Genomic DNA, 22,539 nt, shown 5'->3' with positions numbered 1-22,539 from the left:
GGTGTGGAGAGCAGCTCCACGCCCAGAGGTGGGACTTGAGTCTGGGACTCCTGAGGTAATGACATTGCCCGTTTGCACCATAAGACCTCCACTTCAGAATCAGTGACCTTATTTAACAAGATTAATGAATAATGGGACACCAAGTCCTCAAAGAAAATTCTGAAAAAGTAAATTGAACTTTGATTTTCTAGGGAGATGATGCACTCCAGCCCCTGTAGTGCCCATGGGTCATGGAATACCGAGCACCTAGCAGCTGACATCAAGTGTTCCCTCCCTGGGGACACTCGACATGGACATAATCACAGAAGAGAGGCAAGCAGTTTGGTCAATGGGCATCCTTTACAGCTTTACTGCCTGGACTAGTTAAAGGCAAACTATATATGCATGAATAGTTACCCAGTGAGTGTTCCAGCCCTGCATATGCCTAACCCTGATTTATACAATTAACATGTGTCTCAGAAAGCTGGGCTCAGTGCAAGTGCAGTTTGGGTTCGGGGAATAGAATGTAAGGAAATAGTCTCCACATGTAAAAGTATTTTGTCAGGAGCTTGGGCAGTTGCTGAGTAATGAGTTATCTCTGTGCAGAAAGGAGCAGTGGGCAGATTCTGGTTCTCCCCCATCCCAGGTATTGCTGACCCCTGAAAATCTCACTGTTTGCTCCCTTGGTCACCTGGGCCCTCACCTTGCTTCAGCCAAGATGGTGAGAGGCTGCAGGATGCTCCTGCACAGGCAGCAATGACAACTGAACTTAATTCAATCTTCGATCACTGCTATTCTCTCTCTCTCTCACATTTTCTCCATCTGTTCTGTACTCTCTCTCTCTCTCTCTCTCTTTCATGTGCTCTTTCACACATTCTGTGTCTCTCTGTTTATTTTGCTCTTTCCCTGAGTCTCTGTTCACCAGCTTCTCTGACTGTCTCTCTCTGTCATACACACACGCACACACATACATATACACGCGCACACATATATACACGTACATACACACACACATACATATATATATATACACATGCACGCACGCACACACATACATATACATGCACGCGCACACACACACACATGCATATATACATATGCATGCGTGCACACACACATATACATACATACACACACACATATACATACATACACACACACGCACGCACACATACTGGCAGGGGTAATGAGGTAGTATTTAGGAGTTGAAATGTAGCCGTTATCACCAGCCCCTCCCTTCTAGCTGAGGAACCCGAGACCAGATGTTGTTCCTGTGGCTCTTCCTGCGTGTGATTCATTATCATTGCGGACTCAGATCCATTCCAGCTGTCAATAAAAAGAGAGAAATACCAGAACATGTCATGAGAACATGTACCAGTAAGAACAGTAGTGTTCCCCTGGTGTGAGGTAGGGCTGCTAATGTCAGTTAGTTCCTTCTTTATCTACATTCACCATCTGCCGAGAAACTGAGCTGCAATTGGATGGTGTTCAAACCCTGGGCTGTTTCGCTTCTGTATTTCTGTTGTGTCAAGCTCTAACTTGTTGATAAGAGAGGCTTGCTTTATCTTATCAATTTGCAGAGGTGATAGGGTAGTGAGTGAGACAAGTCCCACATTCTGCACTCTCTCTCCTTGTGTGTGGCGTGAATCTGTGGATATTTCTAGGAGTCCCTCTGTGCCCACTCCGTGCACAGCCCATGTGCTGACTGACACAGTTTGTAGCCAAAGCACTGCCCTCTCAGGGCTTTGACTCAGCCATTACGATGGGTGGGAGGGCTGGACAGATCACTGTGCTTAACTCAATCAGGACAAGGCAGGGAATAGGGAGTCATTTCCAAAGCAGAAACTGTTAAAGGGTCACAATCCAGAATCATTTTATAAGAAGGCTAAGGGGGAGAAATATTTGGCAAAGGACTATTTTAAAGGGGAGGCCAGAGAGATGCGTGAGATTGGTTGGAGAGCTCTTTTAGCGATTCGGTGCCATTTGTTCTGTAAGGTCCTGGAGTGTAGAACTGGAGCAAGGTGTACTGTTAATGAGCCTGATGAAGACTGGAATCAAAGCACAACTATAGCACAGGGGGAGGCCATTCAGCCCATAGGCCTGAACATTTCTGGCCTTCAGATGCAAATCCAATTCACTGTTGAAATCCTTCAGCCCATTACTAATTAAAAATCAATCTAAGGTTTTGGAGTAGATTTGTAGCTCGGGTTGTGGGTGTCGCCGAGCTGGTTTGTTGTTCCGCAGATGTTTCATTACCGTGCTAGGTAACATCCTCAGTGCAGCCTCCGATGAAACGTCGGTGTGTTTTGCCACCTGGTTTTTAAACTCTCAGATCCGTTGGATATGATTACCTCATTTCTGTGTATTTCCTTCATAGAGGTGTATATATAAGGTCTAGCTCTTATGTGTTTGTTGATGGCTTTCTTAGTGGAGAACCAGGCCTCTCGGAATTCCTGCGCTTGTCTGTGCTTGGCTTGTCCCAGGATCCTAGTGTTGTCCCAGTTGAACTGGTGGTTTTCCTTATCCATGTGGATGGAGATGAGTGAATATCGGTCGTGTCTTTTTGTTGCTAATTGGTGTTCATGTGGCTAATTTTCTTCCTTTCTGTCCAATGTAATGTTTGTCGCAACCTTTGCAGGGAATTTTGCATATAACGTTGGTTCTGTCCATTGGGGATAACGGGTCTTTGGTTCAGGTGAGCAGTTATCGGAGGGTTCACGTGGGTTTGTGTGCTACTCAGATGTCCAGTGGTTGCAGGAGTCTTGGGTCAGTTCAGATGTGTTCTTGATGTAAGGCAGCGTGATGAGTGTGTCGGGGTGTGTTGTATCTTGCTGCAGTCTATCGTGTAATAGGCATCGTCTGACCCAGTTTTTCGGGTATCCATTGGCCTTCAGTACTTGGAGGAGGCACTCATCTTCTTTATAAGTACATCATAGTAACTATGGATCTGATACGTGGACAACGCCTTCATCATCATTAAACGGACCGAGCTAGGGAGAGACACCAACTATTAAACAACACTCTCACTGGGATCAAATTCACCAGGGAAGAGGAAAAGAACACATTTTTGGATGTCATGGCAGAACGCAGGCCCAACTGGGAATTCCTGATGAAGGTACACAGGAAAGCCACACGCACTGACCAAGTCCTGAATTTCAGCAGCAACCACCCTTACACACGCAAATGAAGATGCATCAAATGCTATTTAAACGGGTGGCAACACACTGCAGCAGCACAGAACTACTCCAAAAAGAAGATGAGTGCCTCCTCCAAGTACTGAAGGACAACGGACACCCAAAAAACTGGGTCAGTAGATGCCTATTACACGATCGACTGCAGGAAGATACAACACATCCTGACACACTCATCAGGCTACCTTACATCAACAACACACCTGAACTGACCACAAGACTCCTACAACCACTGGACATCTGAGTAGCACACAAACCCACGTGAACCATCCGACAACTGCTCACCCAAACGAAAGACCCACTACCCACTATGGACAGAACCAAGATACATAGAACATAGAACATTACAGCACAGCACAGGCCCTTCAGCCCTCGATGTTGCGCCGACCTGGCTGCAGGATGCTCCTGCACAGGCAGCAATGACAGAATACAAAATTCCCTGCAGAGGTTGCGACAAACATTACATTGGACAGACAGGAAGAAAATTAGCCACAAGAGGATGCTGCACTGATGTTGTGACCCAGCAGGGTAATGAAACATCTGCAGAACAACAAACCAGCTCAACAAACCAACCAACTGCAAGATCTGTCCTTAAATTTATTCGGTGTCCCTGCATGCCCTGCACTCTGGGGGAGTGAGTTCCACAGATTCACAAGCCTTTCAGAGCAGTAATTGTCCCTCATCTCCATTTTAAATCTGCCAGCCCATATCCTAAACTGTAACTTCTCAATGTGGATTGTCCCACGGGGGCAACATCTGTTTAATGTCTGCTTTATCAGTCCCCTTTTTAGCATCTTTATACAGGCAGAGCTGGGCTGTAATGGCTTCCATTGAATCTGTTCACACGTCAATTTGCATTGAAGTGGGATCACAATGCAAGACAGTATAAAATAGCTGGTCGTAAGTACGGGAAATGTTCATATGCTAGATCTGTAAAATCACAGCCCTGTGTGGGATCATGTTCATTAAATATGAGTGTTCATCAGTGGGATGTTTGTGTAAATTGGGGACCCCATGTACCTCAATTAGATCTCCTGTCATCCCTCTAAACTCTTAACTGTATTGGCTGCTCAATCTCTCATTACACAAGCCTTTTATCTCTAGAATTAATCTAGTGAACTTTCTGTGATGCGGTTACATCCTTTCTCATGTAAAAGGGGACCAAAACTGTAACAGTACTCGAGATGTGGTCTCACCAATGTAGTGTACAACAACACCCTGATCACAAGAGAGGCTCTTCTCATCCTGATTTTTGGTTCCTTTTGTTTTTCTCCTTAATTCCTTGTCCTCTGGCTCTCAACCCTTATTCCAGTGGGAACTATATCTCCCCGTCTATTCCGTCGGACCCCCACCTGATATTGGAAACTTCAATCAAATTTCCTCACAACCTTCCCTCTTGGAGGAGCAGCCTATCCACAGGCTGGAAATTCCTCATTCCTGGAACAATGCTCACCAATCTCTCCCACACCCTGTCTATAGCTCTCACAGCTCTCCTTGAGCATGGTGTCAGATTTGGAGGCAATTCTCTTGTTCAAGTCAAGCCAATTTATTTTAAATGAAATTCACCAGAAATTGTTTGCTTTTGAACCCTATCTCCTTTATTTTAATGCTCAGGGTCATCCTGTTTGCCCGAGAAGCCACGTTCCCAATCAGCCCTACACTTTCACTAAATAAAAACCTGAAGAACTGCAGATGCTGTAGATCAAAGCAAAAATGGAAATTGCTGGAAAAGCTCAGCAGGTCTGGCAGCATCTGTGGAGAGAAATCAGAGTTAAAGTTTTGGGTCAAGTAACCCTTCCTCAGAACCTTCCTAAGGATCACTTGACCTGAAACATTAACTCTGATTTCGCTCCACAGATGCTGCCAGACCTGCTGAGTTTTTCCAGCAATTTCTGTTTCTGTCTCTACACCCTCGCTAACTAGTAACCCCATTCCAAACCAGTCCTGCACTTTCACTAACTAGTAACCACATTCTCAAACAGACTTTCACCCTCAAAAGCTAGTAATCACATTCTCAGCCTGTCCTACACCTTTACTGAAGGGGTTGGTGTTAGCAAATTGAAGATGAAAAGCTGTTGGAGGTATTCACTTGCTCTCACTTGGTTTGAGGTCAGATCCGCTGGGGCCTTTTGAACAGTTTCTTTGCAGAGAATGTAAAACTGCTCATCAGTCCATCTTTCATGAAGCTAAAACTCTCCACCTTCCCTCAGTCCTTCTGAGATTAAACAGGACTCTGAAATGTCTTCAGTGTTTCGGGAATTTCAGAGAAAGTGGAAATTCTCTCGCATTCCCATTGCGTTTCTGGAGGGTAATTGAATGAGTTGCTGATAAATCTGTTGCTGTTTTCCCTCCCCTCCCCACCCCACCCATTTCCTGGTGATTGACTGGAAGTATTGGCCAGTCCCCTCTGGGATCAGTCTGGTGGAGTGGAGAGTTCGCAGTTTAATCTCTCTCTTCACGGCTCCTGAATCTTGCTGTGAGCGGAAGCTCAAAGTTGACCCGTGTCTTTGGGGGGGATGGGCAGATAGTGACAGTAATCACCCCTTCCCTGACCCCCACCATCCCGTGCTTTGAATTCATGGCTCTATGAGGCACCGATGCCCATCCCCTCACAGTGGGCAGAGACCATCAACAGGCTGTTCGACCACATGAGGCAACAAAGATCCTGCCTCTGTCTCATACACAGAAGCACATTCCATCAGCAGGGAGGAGAGGGGCCTCCCTGGAGGGCAAATGCAGACTGGCTGTCATTTTATTGACTGGTGGGATGTGGGTATCGTTGGCACAGCTGGTATTGATTGTTCATCCCTAGTTGCCCCTGAAAAGCGGTAGTGAGCTGTTTTCTTGAACAATTGAAAAATTGTAGGTAGGCCCACAGTGCCATTAGTGAGGGAATTCCCAGGATTTTGATCTAGGGACGCTGAAGGAATAGCGACATATTTCCAAGTCAGGTTGGTGAGTGGTTTGGAGGGGAACTTGCAGGTTGGGATGTTCCCCTGTATCTGCTGCCTTTGTCCCTTGAGATGGAAGTGGCCATGGGTTCGGAAGGTGCTGGATCACACCCAGGCCTGTTTGCTGTCTGCAGTTCAGTGCTGGAAGCGGCTGTGCGTCAGGCTAGTGAGTCACTGAATGTTGAGAGCTGGGCTTAGGAAAAGGTGACCATCTGGCACTCTCTGCGATGTGGGAGAATCTATGGTTTGGAATTCGGGCCTGCTCCAAGTGAGCCGTGCAGCAAAGGTCCACATGCAAACAACAATCCAGTTTTGGAAAAAAACACCAGCCTTCAGCTCCTCTCTTCGCCCCCACACCCACCCACCAACCCCCCATCAGCATCACCACCACCCCCTATTTATAATAAGCGAGTCTGACTTTGAATGGAGAGGGAGTTCATTTCAGAAACTTATATGGTGATGGTCGCCGAGGAGAGAGACATCTGGTGAGAGGCCTCGTTGTTTCTTGCTTTAACACGATGTGAAGTCCCCTTGCTGCAAAAGGCAAGATCCAATAATTCTCTCCCATCAGACCACCCGATCTCCACCCCACCCCCACAAGGGAGGAAGCAGATCAGTCAGAATGAGTGTGTGTGTGTGGGAGGATTTGAGGTGACTGTGTTGAGAGAATTACTCAGCACTCCCTCTACAGCAGGAATATGAGGAGTCCACAGAATCGGTCAAGGCCCCCATCTCACCTCTCTGCAGCTGTCCAACACTCCCTAACCATTGTCCCTAGGTTTACCGCTCTGAGTGGACACAGCTCTATGGTGGCCCCAGGCCATATGGGCCACAGTGGCTCCAGAAGGCAGCTCACCACCATAAGACTACAATATACAGCAGCGGCATTGGACCACTCAGCCCATCGAGTCTGCTCCCCCATTTGATCATGGCTGATGTGTTTCTCAATCTCATTCATCTACCCTGTCCCCATAAATCTCAAACCCCTCATTAATCAACAACTGATACATCTCTTTGAGAACCCATCCACCACTCACCACTTTCTCAAGGGCAATTGGCGGGGGGGGAGCAGTAAATGCTGACCCAGACACTGAGAACAAATACAATAAATGAACTTGCCCAGGTGGCCATTTGACAAGCGTGAGCCTAGAGTTTGACTGGCAGCAGACTATCCAGTGATGGTGGGACTTCCTGGGTACAGGTGCGGTTACTGTGAGAGTGAGGGGCTAGATGTGTACAGTCTCCTTACATGAAACATGTGAAGTCTAGGTAAGTGTGGAATGCCAGGGAATGAACCCAGTTGGTGAACCTCGGCACTCTCTGCCAAGTGCTTAGCTCACACACTCCATGATCATTGTTCTGAAGCATTGGCCATGCCAAAGGAACACATCCCCCTGTCAACCCTGTCAGCGGTGGTGGGGGAGAAGGTTGACAAAATGAAGCTTCCACTAGTTCAATAGCCTGCTTCCTCTGGCTGGTTAGGCTCACAAATGAGGAATAAGTTTAATAAGGGAAGGAGATCATTCGGAGCCCCAGGAGAAAGAGAAAAACCTGCTCACCAAAAAGATTACTTAGTAACTGAACATTCCAGTTTGACCATTTCCCCCAGGCCTTCCCCTCCTCCAGCCTCACCATAAGGAACTAACATTGTGAGCTGTCCAGCAACAGGAAAGAGGAACTTTCCAAAAAATGAACCCTTCCTCCTTCCTCTTTTTGACATGGCCACACTTCCCCTTAATCTTTAACCAGCTGATTGCAAAATCATTTCTTTTTTAGGAACACCTTCATTGTAGCTCCTCTCTGACTCAGTACCAGATATTCTGCTTGCTAAGCCTGAATGAGTAGGCCGTAACCCAGATAATCTCCATAGCAACCATCCAGTCCTTCACGGGACCACAGGCTGTAACCCTCACCTAGGCGTTGGGTTGGTGTGTCACATCCTGTTGGAATGTGAAGCAAAGACCGCCCCCCCCCTCCCCTCAATCTGCAGGGTGAGGTGCAGCCTGGAGGGCAGACCTGCATGTAGATGGCTGTACAGTACCAAGACTGTTGTATTATAGCAGGCCAAAGGTGAAATTATGGACTGCAGGCCAAAGAATCGAGATCGAGATAACATTTGTAGCAAAAACAGAAATTGCTGACAAAATGCAGCAGGTCTAGCAGCTCGACATTTTTAGATTGGATTGAGCTGGGCAGCAGTACGTATTTTAGGACTGACGCTAGCAGCACCCCACACCCTGGTGACAATTAAAGGAAATACCAGGGACCAGTCGTATAAAAAGTACAATAATCAGGAGGGAGTAGCAGATGCCGAGCTGCCTCAGAAGCTGTCCTAAACAGCAGGGTGATCTGGTTAACACTGCTGTCTCACGGCTACCCTCAAACTCGCCCATCTCAAGTTTAACAATCATTAATTCCCCAGTAAGATGGTCCTGATCCCAACAGACTACTCCCAAAGGAGTCCTTACACATTTATTGTGGAGATCGTCTGCATCATGACTCTTTTCGTTCTTTTTGAGTTCAATAGCTGAGCTCTTCTCACCACTATCTCCTCCTGTTCTCTCTCGATTCCCATTTTCTCGCTCTCGCTCGCTCTCTCTCTGTCTCTCCCCTGTCTCTCTCTATTTCTTTCTCCTCTCTTTCTCTCTCTCCATTTCCCCATTTCTTTCTCTCTCCTGTCTCTCCCCTCTCTCACTCTCTTCCTCTCTCCCACCTTCTATCCCTTCCTTCACTTTTCATCCTTCACCCTCCTTGTCGAATCCCACAACTCGCCCCATGACTCCCTCATCCCCTCTCCCCTCCCTTACTGCCTATCCTCAGATATCCCCTCTGCCCTCTATCACTGCTTCCTCACTTCCCCAGCTTCCTCCGTCCTATCTCACCCCTACCCACTCCCCCAACCTTCCCCTGGTGGAAAAGAGTGGACTCCTTAATTTTACTCCTTTGGGGAACTGGGGTGTTAATGACCTTAGAAACAAGATGGTGAGTGCCTCTGGTGGTGTTTGGCTGTGTTTGTTCATTGTGAGTGAGCTTTATTTAGAGCTTCACTTGCCACTGAGCATGAACGGCTTGGGTGTAAATGGCTTGAACTACACTTCCTGAGCTTCTGTCAGAAAGCTGTAGCCACACAGAGTCAGGAAATGCGCTGAGACATTCCGGGTTTTGGATCTCCCTCTGCACTGGGATGTGCTGGGAATCCTGCCTGCGTGGGGTGGGTGGCCAGAACACAAGGGCTGTTCATCATCCAGCCCAGCTACACTGCCTGTCTGTGCCCAGGTCCCCAGGGAATGAGCCAGAAGATGACCATGCCCCTGTAACAAGGAATCATTTCCTGAGGGAGTGAGGGCTGGGAGGCCAGGGAGTAACCTGAGGGGAATTGTCACTCTGTCTGCAAGTAGTTTTGGAATGGTCCCAGCCATTTCCCAACTCAACTACCACTGGGCTGGTCAGATCAAGAAGGACCTACATTTATATAGCACCTCCTGCACCCTCAGTTTATCCCAAAGCGTTTTGCAGTCAGCGAAGTGCGTTTGAAATGCAGCCCTGGTTGTAACGTCGGAAGCCCAGTGACCAACCAGCGATGAGACAAGCTGATTTTGTTATGTTGAGTGTGGGAGAAATGGTGGCTGGCGCTCCATGGATGACCCCACTGCACTTTTTTAAAATACTGACATGGCTCTTGTACATTTCTCTGAGAGAGTACCCTCCGACAGGACTGTTCGCCCAGCAGCACAATGCTGCCCACCAACCCCACCCCGCCACCGAAAATGCATCACTCCGTCGGCACTGACCCCCCCGACAGTGCGGCGCTCCCTCGGCGCTGGCCCTGAGACCCTGCGACGCTCCCTTGGTGCTGGCCCTGAGACCCCTCGACGGTGCGGCACTCCCTCGACACTGACCCCCTTCGACAGTGCGGCACTCCCTCGACACTAATGTCTGTCAATCTGGTGCTCCCTCTGGGGCTATGCTATACTTTGTTTGGTCTCACTTCCATAGTGGGAGCATGTTGAGCTGGGAAGGCTGGATCTTCTCCTTTGCAAGTGGGGTAGGCTACAGAGGGAGCCACGTTGGATAAGGAATGGGAGAAGTTTGGCTGTTTATTTCCTGTAGGGTACCATTAGCCCTGTTTTGCCAGCAGCCAGTGTAGGTGTGTCTGTGATACCTGCTTTACCAACTCTGTAAACATCTCCCTCCAGAGAGCCCTGCAAAAGGGATCGACCTGTTTTTCAAATGTTTGTATGTATACTGATCCCCCCCACTCACAATATAGTATAAGGTAGAATCAAGGCTGAATGGGAGAGCAGGAGAGGATCTGAGAGAAATTAAAGAGTGGAAGGTTCAGTGACTTCAAAGTAGAAACTCCGTAAGATGGAGTGACGGCAAAAGTTGTGGGGAGCGGTTACAGGAGGCCAGGAAAATGAACATTGCTTCTTCTGTCCTGTCTGAGCAAGTAACAAATCCCAGAAATTTACTCAGGCTTGTACAATAGGCACGGGCCCAAGCAACACTGAAGATAATCTGAAGATGGTCATAACTTGAGCAGGAATTGCATTGATACTCTGTCTCGAGGACACATGGTGAAGGAAGAGAGTGTGTGTCTGTGTGAGTGTCTGTCTGTCTGTGTGAGCATCTGTGTCTGCCTGTGTGAGCGTTTGTGTGTGTGTGTCTGTCCGTGTGAGTGTCTGTCTCTGTCCGTGTGTCTGTCTGTCCTTGTTTCTGTCTGTGTCTCTGAGTGCCTGTCTGTCTCTGTGAGTGCCTGTCTCTGTATGAGTGCCTGTGTGAGTATCTGTAGGTTAGAGCTAAGTGGAGCCTGTCAGGTAAATTGTTGAGTCTCAGAGTTAAACATTTTAATCTTGTGGATTGATAAGAATGTGAGCAGTGCAACACCAGTGTCTTCCAAGATCCTAAACATTGGTTAGAAAAGAAATACAGTAAGGAACTGCATCAAATCATGTCATCGTGACATGGGAGCTCATCAAGGTCGTGAAAGTTATGAAGGCATTTAAAAAGGTTAATGTGGAGTAAATGTTTCCACTTTGTGGTGGAATCAAAAACCATTAACAAATTCAGCAGCAAGTACAAGAGCAACTTCAGGGGGTGGGGAGAATGCGGAACTGACTACCATAGGGAGTGGTTGAGGTGAATCACATTGACGTACTGAAGAGGAAGGGTAGACCAGTCAATGATGGAGAAAGGAGGTGTGAGATATACTAAGGTGATGAAGGGGTAGGTGGACGTTTGTAGAGAGCATAAGCACCAGAATCTAGCTCTGGGGCTGAATGGCCTGTTCCTCTGCTGGGGAATTCTGAGGTTCAGTGCTGGGAAGACCATTCATTGGGAGAGGCAGTTCTATCCCCATATCTCAGCCCCTCTGCCCCACACCCTAGCCTCGTTCCCCACTCTGTCTCTGTCCTTTTGTGACATGTTTTGTCTTTAACTCGGTCAGGTATGATGCCGGCAAAGATGGATTCATCGACTTGATGGAACTGAAGTTAATGATGGAGAAACTGGAGGCTCCACAAACTCACCTCAGTCTGAAGAATATGATCAAGGAGGTGGATGAAGATTTTGATGGAAAACTCAGCTTCCGGGAGGTAATTCCGTGAATTGGGAACTGCGGCAGTTCACACAGAGTCATGCACGTGTCAGAAAGCATGCGATACTAAGAGAAGCAAAATGTAAAATGACTGAAGATAATGAGGTGTAGAGCTGGATGATCACAGCAGGCCAAGAGGAGCAGGAAAGCTGACGTTTCAGATCTGAACCCTTCCCCTGAAGACGGGCCCAGACCCGAAACGTCAGCTTTCCTGCTCCTCTGATGCTGCTTGGCCTGCTGTGTTCATCCAGCTCCACACCTTGTTATCTCAGGTTCTCCAGCATCGGCAGTTCCTACAATCTCTGTAAATGACTGAATATGTGAAGAGGCAAAGTTTCCTCTGGGTGGGTTACAACATTAGTGCATTATACATCTCAGTCACTTTTAACATTCTGGACTTACCCTCAATGAAGTACAGCCCTGTGTTACCGGGGATTACCAGGTACAAATTCACTCCTGTAGCCTCCAAAGATCCTCCTGTACTGGGAGGCGACTTGTGTAAAATGTGAAATCTCCAGGTTGGTGTGAGTGGTCAGAGCGTGTATAATAAGTAACACCAGTGAATTCGGGATTGTACCAATTTACCTGTATCATAGTATTAGCCACTTGGTTAGGGATGATGTATAGGCCCTAGTTACAGGGTTAGTCAGTGTGGTATATGCACCCTGGCTAGTTGATGGCTTCTGTACATCAATGATTTGCATGTGTTAACAGATACAAAATCAAACAGGGACTAGAGGGATACAGACCATGCAAAAGACAAAAGTTTCCTAGTTTAGAAAGGCGCCCTGTGTCAACGCAGCCTTGGTGTGTCCAAGAGCCTGTACTACTCTTTATTTTAATAGAGAGAAACTTCGCAAGGAAGCCAAACCAGAGAAGGAGAGATTCAAGCAGATTCCCTTAACTTGGGAAAAGCTGTGGGGGAGGGGAAGAGACTGACCTTTAGGTACAGCGTGGCCTCAAACTGCTGGGCCCTTCCTGTTTCCCGGGTGTTCTATTGCTGTTCAAGGGGCTTGTGGGGAGACTTCTACAATCTCGGCACAGCCAGCATTCATTGTCTGTCTTTAGTTGCTCTTGAGAAGGCAGTGGTGAGCTCCCACCATGAACGCCTGCAGTATTAGGGGTACCTACACCCACTGTGCTGTCCCAGAGGAAATGCCAGGTGATTACCTGTTTTTTGCTCGCGATGGCAATATTGCTGGAGCAGTCTGCTTCATAAACCTGTCCAGGATTCTTGGTAATGCAAACATTCTGTTTGTTTAGAAATGGATAATTTTAAACAGGGGTAACAGTGTGTTCGAGCTGCACTCAGATTCAATGTCCCTCCCACCCCCAGACCATGCCTACATTAGGCACAGGAAGGAAAATAAACATCACTGCCTGGTCCCTTGGGAAAGCATTGACTTTTGGGGAGAGCAGACTCCATGAATCGTAGCCAATGGGTAGAGTTCCTGCAATAGCAGGATCTGAGAAAATTCCAGGCAATAGCTCCTGTGTAGGGAGGCTGGGCAGTCACAGGATCTGTGCTGTTGTCACCCTCTGCTGGTCACTCACAACACTGCAAGAGTCTATTCCAAAGTTTTTCACAATTTCACATCAGCCACCTGATGGTTTGAATGTAGCTTCATTCGTCTCTCATCTGAAAATAGAAAATGAGCTTTATACTTTGAAACATCTGAGGATTTGAGTTAATTCATTTTGGGATGAGAGCAATGTACTTTAGTTCAAGTAATTTAGTAAACGTTGCAATATTCTAATCGCAATTCAATTGTCCCAGTGGTCAGGGGGACCAGGGGCAGTCAGTTTAGAAGAACTTCAGTTTAAGGGATGTTCTGTTATCATTAAATGGTGTTGTCCTACTCACTATTGAGGAGAGAAGAATATGGACGTACAGCCTAAATATATACTGACTTCACCAGGCTGCCTCACTGTCACTCCCCTCCACACAGACACCAGGCCGACCCCCCGACCCCCTCCACGAGGGCACCAGGCTGCCCCTCCATCCCCCTCCGCACAGACACCAGGCCGCACCCCCCCGCCTCCTCCACGTGGACACCAGGCCGCCCCCCCCTGCCCCCTCCATGAGGGCACCAGGCCGCCCCCCCTGCCCCCTCCATGAGGGCACCAGGCCGCCCCCCCTGCCCCCTCCATGAGGGCACCAGGCCGCCCCTCCATCCCCCTCCGCACAGACACCGGGCTGCCCCCACCACCTCCTCCGCGCGGACACCAGGCCACCCCCTCCACGCGGGCACCAGGCTGCCACCCCACCCCCCTCCACCCAGGCACCAGGCTGCCACCCCACCCCCCTCCACGAGGGCACCAAGCCACCACCCCGCCCCCTCCACGAGGGCACCAGGCCACCCTGCCCCCTCCACGTGGACACCAGGCCATCTGTTGTCACTCTCATTTTCCACTGGGCTCGATTAATGATCTGCTCACAGCTCCTGAACACTCAGCTCCTGTTTCTCTTTTGCCTTTCTCCAGTTCCTGCTGATTTTCCGGAAGGCAGCTGCAGGAGAGTTAGCTGAAGACAGTGGCTTGCACGTTCTGGCCCAGTTATCTGAGATCAATGTCTCCACTGAGGGTGTGAAAGGAGCTAAAACCTTCTTTGAAGCCAAAGTAAGTGCCGCCACAAATCTCTTGCTTCCTCCCTTATCATCTTCGACAGGTGTATTGTGTTTAGGTTACAGCACAGAAGCAGTACATTTGGTCCTGCTGGTTGATGTTCATGTCTATAATGCTTCTTATTCCACTTCTCCACCTTAACATTACCTCACCCTGTCCACACATCCTGCTGCTCCTGTCTCTCACATGTTTCCCATTAAATGCTGGTCGTCTCACTTAATCCCACACTGTTCACCTTCCTCATTTTGACCTCGACACGGTTGCTATGGAAAGCATGAAGGGCTATGATTCCACATCCATGGCTGCGTGGCTCCGTTCTCCTGTATTCGGAGCTGGGAATTGTAACCGTTGAGAGTCCCACCCAGCTCCTTCCATATTCTTGTGCTCTGCCCAGCCGTGAGGACACAGGCTTTTTGGGACTTCAGTGTGGTATCGAGTTGAGGATTGTGGGTGCTGTGAATCAAACCGTTTCCCAATGTGGTGCCAAAACTGATAAGGCACAGATTACAGCAAATTATCCTGGCCCAATCTTCCCACTGATCAGCCCAGCTCAGTGTGATGGTCTTCCAACTCCTGCTCATGCTGCACCCACTGCCTAGGAAGCTCCAGTGTGAAAAACACTATTCAACCCATCAACTCTATTCCATCCAATCTGTAACCCCTGTTACGATCCCAGCTATTCCTGGGCAAGTCCAATCTCGGACTGAAATCTGACTTGATGGATTATATTTTAGTTTTGCTTTGGTTTTAACAAGGTGGTTTTTCACTGAAAAGTAGGCATGCAATGATGCAGAGGTAGTAGGAGAATCTTGGAGAATCTGAGATAACTGGATGAACAGAGCCGGCCAAGCAGCATCAGAGAAGCAGGAAGGCTGACGTTTCGGGCCTAGACCCTTCTTCAGATGCAGGTTTTGTTTTAACAATAAAGCTAATGTTTATTAAGCAAAAGAAATGAAAGTCAAAAATAAACCAAACCGTTAATTTATAATACATCTCAAAATCCTTCAAAAGTGTATGGCAGAAATAAAATCATATTAATCCCAAATCCCAAAAACAATTTTACAGTACACAAAGGCACCTTTTTTTACAGAACTCACACCAGAAGAAATACCTTGCACCCCAATAGGCTTCAGGTAACTATGACTTAATTTCTGTCCAAAACATCTGAACAGTCTGGAGCTTTCATGCTCCTGAATTTAATGTCTTCATCTTTAAATAATCTCTTCAGGGATTTGTCCAAATGCTTCCAGGCTGACCTATCAATAAGCTCTTTACTCTAAGGTAATTTCTAGTTTTAGTATCTTCTCCACTTCTTAGCAGCACTGTTTTATATATTCATCTTCATCCAATAATTTCTGCACAACTGCCCTGAACCGAAAATTTAAACAGAAAACATTTTTCCAAGCCATGGGTGTTCTAAGCTTAAAACATTCCAGAATTTTCTAACAGACGTACAAATATTTACCTTCTTTAGTTGTAAACCTCCTGAATATAAATGAAAAACTTACTGGAAATCGCCGTGGCTACGGATATACCCACAAGTTAATCATTAGCTCTCCAGGCACACAGAAAAACCTATGTCTGTCATTAAAATAAATTATGTTAAAAATATATATAAATCACACAGTCTACACTACACGTTCTCTCCTCTCCACTGAGTGTTCCCAAATCGAGCCAAGAGCTGTGCAAAGTGGAGAAATATTCTCATTGTAAATGTCTATCCTCCGACTGTGAGGCCTGCACTTGTAACTAGTTGGAACAATGTATTATCAGCATTTGGTGAAGAGATACAGGAGGAAGTTCACATGGGACACCAGCATGGGCAGATGGGCCCAATGGCCTGCTCTTGCACTGTCGACTCAATGCATTTCAATACAAATCACTTGGTTTATTTCCACGGTTGGATCATTTAAAGACTGGGATTGGGTCCTTCGCTTAGAGCTTGCCGGCTGTGTTTACTAGGAATTTGCTCTGGTCCTCTGGTCCTCAGTTTTTTTTTATTCATTCGCAAGATGTGGGTGTTTCTGGGCTAGGCCAGCATTTATTGCCCTCTCTAAATACCTGGAGTCAACGATATTGCTGTAGGTCTGAACGCATAGCCCAGTTAAGGACAAAAGTTCCCTTCCTCGAGGGACACTAATGAACCAGATGGGATTTCCCTGATAATCAGTAACAATTTCATGGTCATCATTAGCTTTTTAAATTCCAGAGTTTTTTTTTCAAAATTAAATTCGAATTCTACCTTATGCCATGGCAACATTTGTACCCAGGTCCCCAGAATATTAAGTGTCTTTGGATTAGTCCAGCCATAATACCTCTAAGCCAAAGCACCTCCATCAGGCCATTGAATTAGAGTTAGATTTTATTTTCATGTGTGCTCAAGTATAGAATAGATGCGTACGGTGAAAAGTGTACTGTCGCCATTGTATGGCAACGTCTTGATTACAAATCCAGAGTCTCAACAAAAAAACCAGCAGAAAGAGAAGAAAACCAAATGGTAAGGTCCAGATCTCATTGGGAAAGGGTCACTTTGCTTTGACCTAATAACAAAAGGTACATTTCTTCTGCAGGTTCAGGCAATCAACAGCGCAAACCGATTTGAGCAAGAGATCAAGGAGGAACAGGAGGAGAAGAAGAAACAGGCTGAGCAGAAAAAGCAGAAGCAAGCGGCCTTCAAAGAATTACAGTCAGCATTCAAGTGAAGGCCGCAATCCTGCCAGCTGGCAACGTACAGCTGGGAAAGGAGAAGGATCCAGATTCTAAACCTGTCAAATCTTCACAAAGGCAGAGAAAACTAACTACTTTTATTTTTAATGAATGGGGCATAGGGAGGGGGGAGGGTTTTGTGGGGAGCAGCTGGAGTACACTTGAGGTAATCCTCCGCAATGACCAACTGAACAGGATTGAGTGATCTCTCAATCATTTCCCGCTCTGTCCTCAGGATCCTACTCCACCAGCAAAAGATGGGGTGCTGGCTGAATGGGGGTATGGGGCATGCTGCTGTATGGGAAGATCCCAACCTGTGCTTTTTTTAAAATTGCACTGAGGTATTGGCCTGTTGCTTTCCTCCTGCTACTGATCTTTGACAGCATTTTTTCCGATGGTGGATGTGGGATGTAAGGGGGATGAAGTGCATCGGTTGGAGGTCCGAGTTCACATTTTAAAAGGAACACCTTGCTTGGCACATTCACCGGTTCCTGTTTCGCCTGTTTTTGGAATGGGGGAGAATGGGGCTGTACCAATTTTATCCTCAATGCTGCCCACTCCACAGACAGGCCTAGGGAAGAGGCTCATCCAGGAAGCCAAGTTGATTCCTGCTCCCCGCACAAAGACTGGCATACCCCCTCAGAGGCTGAGGGGACATTTCTAGCTACATCCACCTGACGGGGACAATCAAAAGGAAGTGGTCAAGCACAGTGGTCCTGAGATCCACTCAGTTGTTTGTGATACTTTTACACTGAAGGCCATAACGTAAGGATCCCTTGAACCAGGCTTGAATTTTTGTTCAAAACAGCAGACCTCTTGCGAAATCTGCATTTTAAAACTGCTGGTAGGGGAGTGGTGTAGGAGGATCAAAGATAAACAGTTGGCAATAACTTTAACCGCTTGGGGATTAGGTTTTACACAAAGGATCCTTCTTCATGTTAGTTTACTGATTTACTCTGGGATTGGCTCCAAGGTTCCAGGCAAGGTAAGAGTTTATTTCCTTGTTGCAACTGCAAGTTGGGGGCGAGTTCTTTTCGTCCCTGACACTTCCTTAGTGACTGGGTCTGCGTGTCCTGGCAGTTAGCACTATTCTCGAATGGATTGTGCCCCTTTCACGTGACCCTGGTCTGGTGTGGAGCTTGTCTCAAGGCTCCAGACATGTCTCAGTTGCATCCACCATGAGGCCTTGCTTCCTGTAACTCACGACCCCCTTTCCTCAACCCCTGGCCCCCGCTCTCATCACCTCACTCGTTAGTAAGAGCAGGCTCTCAGGTTGAGGCCAGTGGTTTTAGTCCTTTACACTGTTCAAAACAAACTTTATTTTTTTTAACCTCAAGATCAAACCATCAGAAATTAGTAGCCCAAGGGGGAACTGTTTAACTGATCTGCATTCAGTGCCACAGTTGTACCTTTTGGGGAGGGGGCAGGAGCAAGGGTCCTACTGATCCACAGTAACAGCTGATTCTCAACACGAGGAGGCCTCCAAGACCCCAGGAGACCCTGGGCAGGACCCGAATTCCCTCTAGATTCCTGATTATTGGGTGAGGAGGCGGGAGCAGATAGAGGCAATAGGGTGGCTCAGCGGTTAGCACTGCTGCCTCACAGCGCCAAGGATCCAGGTTCAATTCCACCCCCGGGCGACTGTCTGTGTGGAGTTTGTACATTCTCCCCATGTCCATGTGGGTTTCCTCCCACTGCCCAGTGCATGTTGGTTGGATTGGCCATGCTAAATTGCCCATAGTGTCCAGGGATGTGCAGGCTGGGTGGATTAGCCATGGGAAATGCAGGGTTATAGGGATAGGGTAGGGGTGTGGGTTTGGATGGAATACTGTTGGGAGGGTCGTTATGGACTTGATGGACCAAATGGGCTCTTCTGAAGGGATTCTATGATTCAACGTTGACTCCCACTGGAGTTCAATACCCAGCAGTACTGTGGGGGTGCTGTTGGAGGGTCAGGGTATGTGAGGTCTCAAGCTTGCTGCTGATGGTCATTGATCACAAACATTGATAAGTCTCAGGTCACCGTTCACATCAGGGGCTGTAGAAATGGAGTTCCATTTTAGCAATAACATTCCTTTGTGATTAGCATTTTCAGATGGAATTACTGACCAGTTCCCTTTCCGGGCTCTTGTTTGTGGCAAATGAAGGCAGACAACACAATCAGCACCCTTAATGTAAAGCCATCCTCTTAAGCTCTCTGTATATAATGCGTAGGTGTCGAGCAGTAAGGAATACATGGGTCTGGGAGGCCACTCTAATGTTTCAGGGGTATGCGCTCTCTCTCTCTCTCTCTCTCTCTCTCTCTCGAGTATTATCACTGTGATGAGTGTACCGATGAGCTGTGCAATATGTGAACACAATCAGTCAGGGGGATCTCTAGTCTGTGTTGTGTCTTCCTTCCCACTCTCGTGAGCAGTGTAGTGACTGCTTGAGGTTAGTCCCTGCTTTTCTGACCACCCTCACCCCTGTACGACAAAATGGGAACCTGGTTCTCTAAACTGCCAGAACACTGAGTCGACAGTGTCTTTACCCTTATAGGTGTCTGGCTAGTTCCTGTTCAAGCCCCCTTTCCTGCTCTGGTCTCCTCAAACAGAACACAGGACTGACTATTGCTTTTTGTACATGCTGCTGTGAGAGAGCAGTGCTCAGCAATGTTAAACCATGTGGGCCTCCGGTGGCCTTTTCAGCATGAGCCAGGAGCTGTACCACCCTGGATCAGATGGGAGGGCGGTGCTGATAAAATTACCCAGTACCAAGGGAGGCCATTTGGCCCATCAGATCCGTGATGACTGTGGAGCATTTCACTTGGTCGTGTGGGCTGTGGTGCTTCTCACATCAGTTCACCATAAAAATCCCAGGTGTGTATTTAAAAGCAAAACTGTAGAAGTGCCTTTTGCAAGGAAGTATGTGTTTGTGAAACGGACGCATTGTCCTGTTCTGGAACAGAGTCTTGTTTCACTGTGACAAAGCTATCTTGTTCCGTTTCTTAAAAATTAAAGTTAAGATTGGACCACATACCAAAAACATTAAAAATCAAAGTCAACGATTCAGTTATTTCTGGTTAGAAGGGAATATTTCAAATTCCTGGTTCCCAATCAGCCTCTGCCTGTTCCCTTGGGAATCTGGGATTGTGAGTATTCAGACAGCTAATGTGGAATAAGTCTCTGCAAAGCCCTGTTTGTTTGAAGTGCATTGTTTGAGATGCACCTGTTTTATTTGTAAAGGGAAGAAGGTTTTGGTTGGTAAATACACAGCTCAGGGTGACACTGCTTGTACGACAGGGTGATGAATGAGATCATAAGATGCTGGAAGCCTGAAACAAAACAGGAAGTTTGGGAAACATGCAGGGTCAGTGAGTTTCTACAAGGAGAAATATTCATGGTTCAACCCTTCGTTAGAAAAGGGTTATATCCAATTTTATTTCTCCTTTCCCTGGTATTTCCAGTAGTTTCTGTTTTTATTTAAATACCAAGAGATCCTGGATGTATAAAGTGAGCATATTCCAGCTGCGGTCTCTGGGGAAAGGGCCTGAGTTCAGCCTGCAGTTGGGACTGGTTGATACTGTCTACTCTGCTGTAACTCTACTGCATAGTTGACTTTGGGACTGATCCCTGTCTTGTTCACTGTCATATTAATCTATCATGCTGAACGCTGTGTTGTGTGAGATGTCAGTTTTTGTGTTATGAAGACAGTCACAGAGCAGGAACTAATCTTCTCAGGCCCTCTGCGTGAGACCTTCAGTTTGTGTTTATGAACTGGGGGATTGGGGATTTGCTTAGCTTTTGAGCCTGGGTCTGGCTCATTCCTACTCTAGGGGAATGCCATTAACTCTTCGACAGCTCTGTTATATTTTGTTCTCCTTATTTACATGTGCACGGTACAGCTCAGAGTCACTCCCCTGAACTGAGGAAGTTCTAAATCCCTGGTTATATTTTTTCCCCTGTCCCCACACTACTGCTGAACAGTACCCCCCACCCCGTTCCGACAGCATTCATGGTGTGTCTGTGTGTGTGTAAGTGCAGTGACGCTCAGTGAAGACACCATTGTGCAAATAATTTTATTCAATGCTTCCACCATCAGGAAAAACACCCTGTGACCAGGGAACCAGTGACAAGCAAAGTCCAATAAAGACAATGCTGATAGCTCTGTTTTATGATGTCTCAGCAGCCTGTGTGTCACCTCATGGGTTTCTGCGATCAACTTCACATTGTCATCTGTGGGAACTGCCTTCCAGAGCCTTGGCTACTGATGTACACTCTCTGCCCCAGCATCACCAATACTCCCCATTGATACCTGCAATAGCGCTTCGTCACTTCTCACTGAACTGTTCTGTGTCTGTCTCCACTCTTCAGTGTCTTGGTTGTGACGTGGTTTGGAGTTACTGATGAGTTCCAGCCACAGCCTGCCTTGAGATGGTGTGTGGTAGGCTTTACCTACACCTTGAGGTGTTTTCTCCTTGCCCTTAAGTTGCATCTGTCTTTGCATGATTGACTTGCACTGTATCTGGACTTGGGAGGACAGGGAGTGTTTTTAGGCTCAGTATGTTTCCAGCTTTCTCTGCATGTTTGGGTCTGACTTTACGTGGAGCATGTCGCTGTCTTAACTCTCATTGTATGTGTGTGTCACCATTTGGAGAATCTGAGTTTTCCCTATGGAATTTTGCTTGTGCTCTGTCCTGGAATAGGAACTGAGTAAAGCTCCCAGAGCAGCCCATGGCAATGGGACAACAAAGCAGGACTTGAAGTCTGGAAGCAGAAGGGAAAAAGGAAAAGACTTGCAGGAGCCAGAGAGAAAACTGCAGCTCGCCGACTTCCTCTAGGACCAATGAATGAGTCTGGATGAAGGTTCCATTCTGACTGTTGCTGCCATCTTTTGTACATTTCACTTGTGTGAATACTGAAAAAATGCTGTATTTTCTATGATGTTGTACTGTCAATGTGTCTGAAATTTCTTCACTCAAGAATGAAACAGAAGTTGTGTGAAAGAAACTATTTTTGATTTTCTTACCAAAAATAATTCTAATTATATATGTTCTAATAAATAAAATGCATCTCAAGTTTTAATGCATTTGTCCAATTTGATAACAAGGATGGTTAATGTGACCACTTTCTAAGAGAAAAGGAATTCATTCTAGGTTACATCTATGAGTAAAGATACAAAAATGTATTTATTATAACAAATGTATCCTTTAACGTGGAAAAAATGGATTACGAATCATTAACATGCATATTTAAACAATAAATCAAAACACTCAGGCATTCAGTAACAAGAGGATGAACAATACAGACAAGATAAACTGATCTGCAGGAACAGGGTGGATGGAATAAAGTAGCAATAAAGAAACAAATTCACTGGATCAAGAGTCCAAGCCACAAGGTGGACCGAGGTGAGTTTCTCTCCTTTATTTGGGTGGTGATAACACTCATTAACTGCAGCCATTGTCACAGGCTGAGTTCTCTGACTGTGTGCTGAACAATTTCTTATTGCTTCA

General features: G+C 46.9%; 1 protein-coding gene across 2 annotated transcripts in view; it reads left to right on the top strand.

Moving 5' to 3' along the window:
• LOC125466677 (EF-hand domain-containing protein D2) overlaps positions 1-22,104 on the top strand; it is a 32,841-nt gene extending 10,737 nt beyond the window's left edge. The window contains exons 2-5 of one of the 2 annotated variants that reach the window (XR_007250493.2): positions 11,568-11,715; positions 14,202-14,336; positions 16,913-18,033; positions 21,733-22,104. Coding sequence is in view for 1 of the 2 variants with exons in the window: in XM_048561531.2 (XP_048417488.1) it covers positions 11,568-11,715; positions 14,202-14,336; positions 16,913-17,044 (415 nt within the window). In the remaining variant the exon portion in view is untranslated. Of the gene's footprint in view, positions 1-11,567; positions 11,716-14,201; positions 14,337-16,912 lie in introns of both variants that reach the window. The other variant, XM_048561531.2, reaches the window with a different exon arrangement.
• The last annotated feature ends 435 nt before the right edge of the window (positions 22,105-22,539 follow it).

This window comes from Stegostoma tigrinum, chromosome 28, assembly GCF_030684315.1.
Source record: "Stegostoma tigrinum isolate sSteTig4 chromosome 28, sSteTig4.hap1, whole genome shotgun sequence".
In the NCBI taxonomy this organism is placed as follows: Eukaryota; Metazoa; Chordata; class Chondrichthyes; order Orectolobiformes; family Stegostomatidae; genus Stegostoma; species Stegostoma tigrinum.
This window is presented reverse-complemented; position numbering and strand designations above follow the sequence as displayed.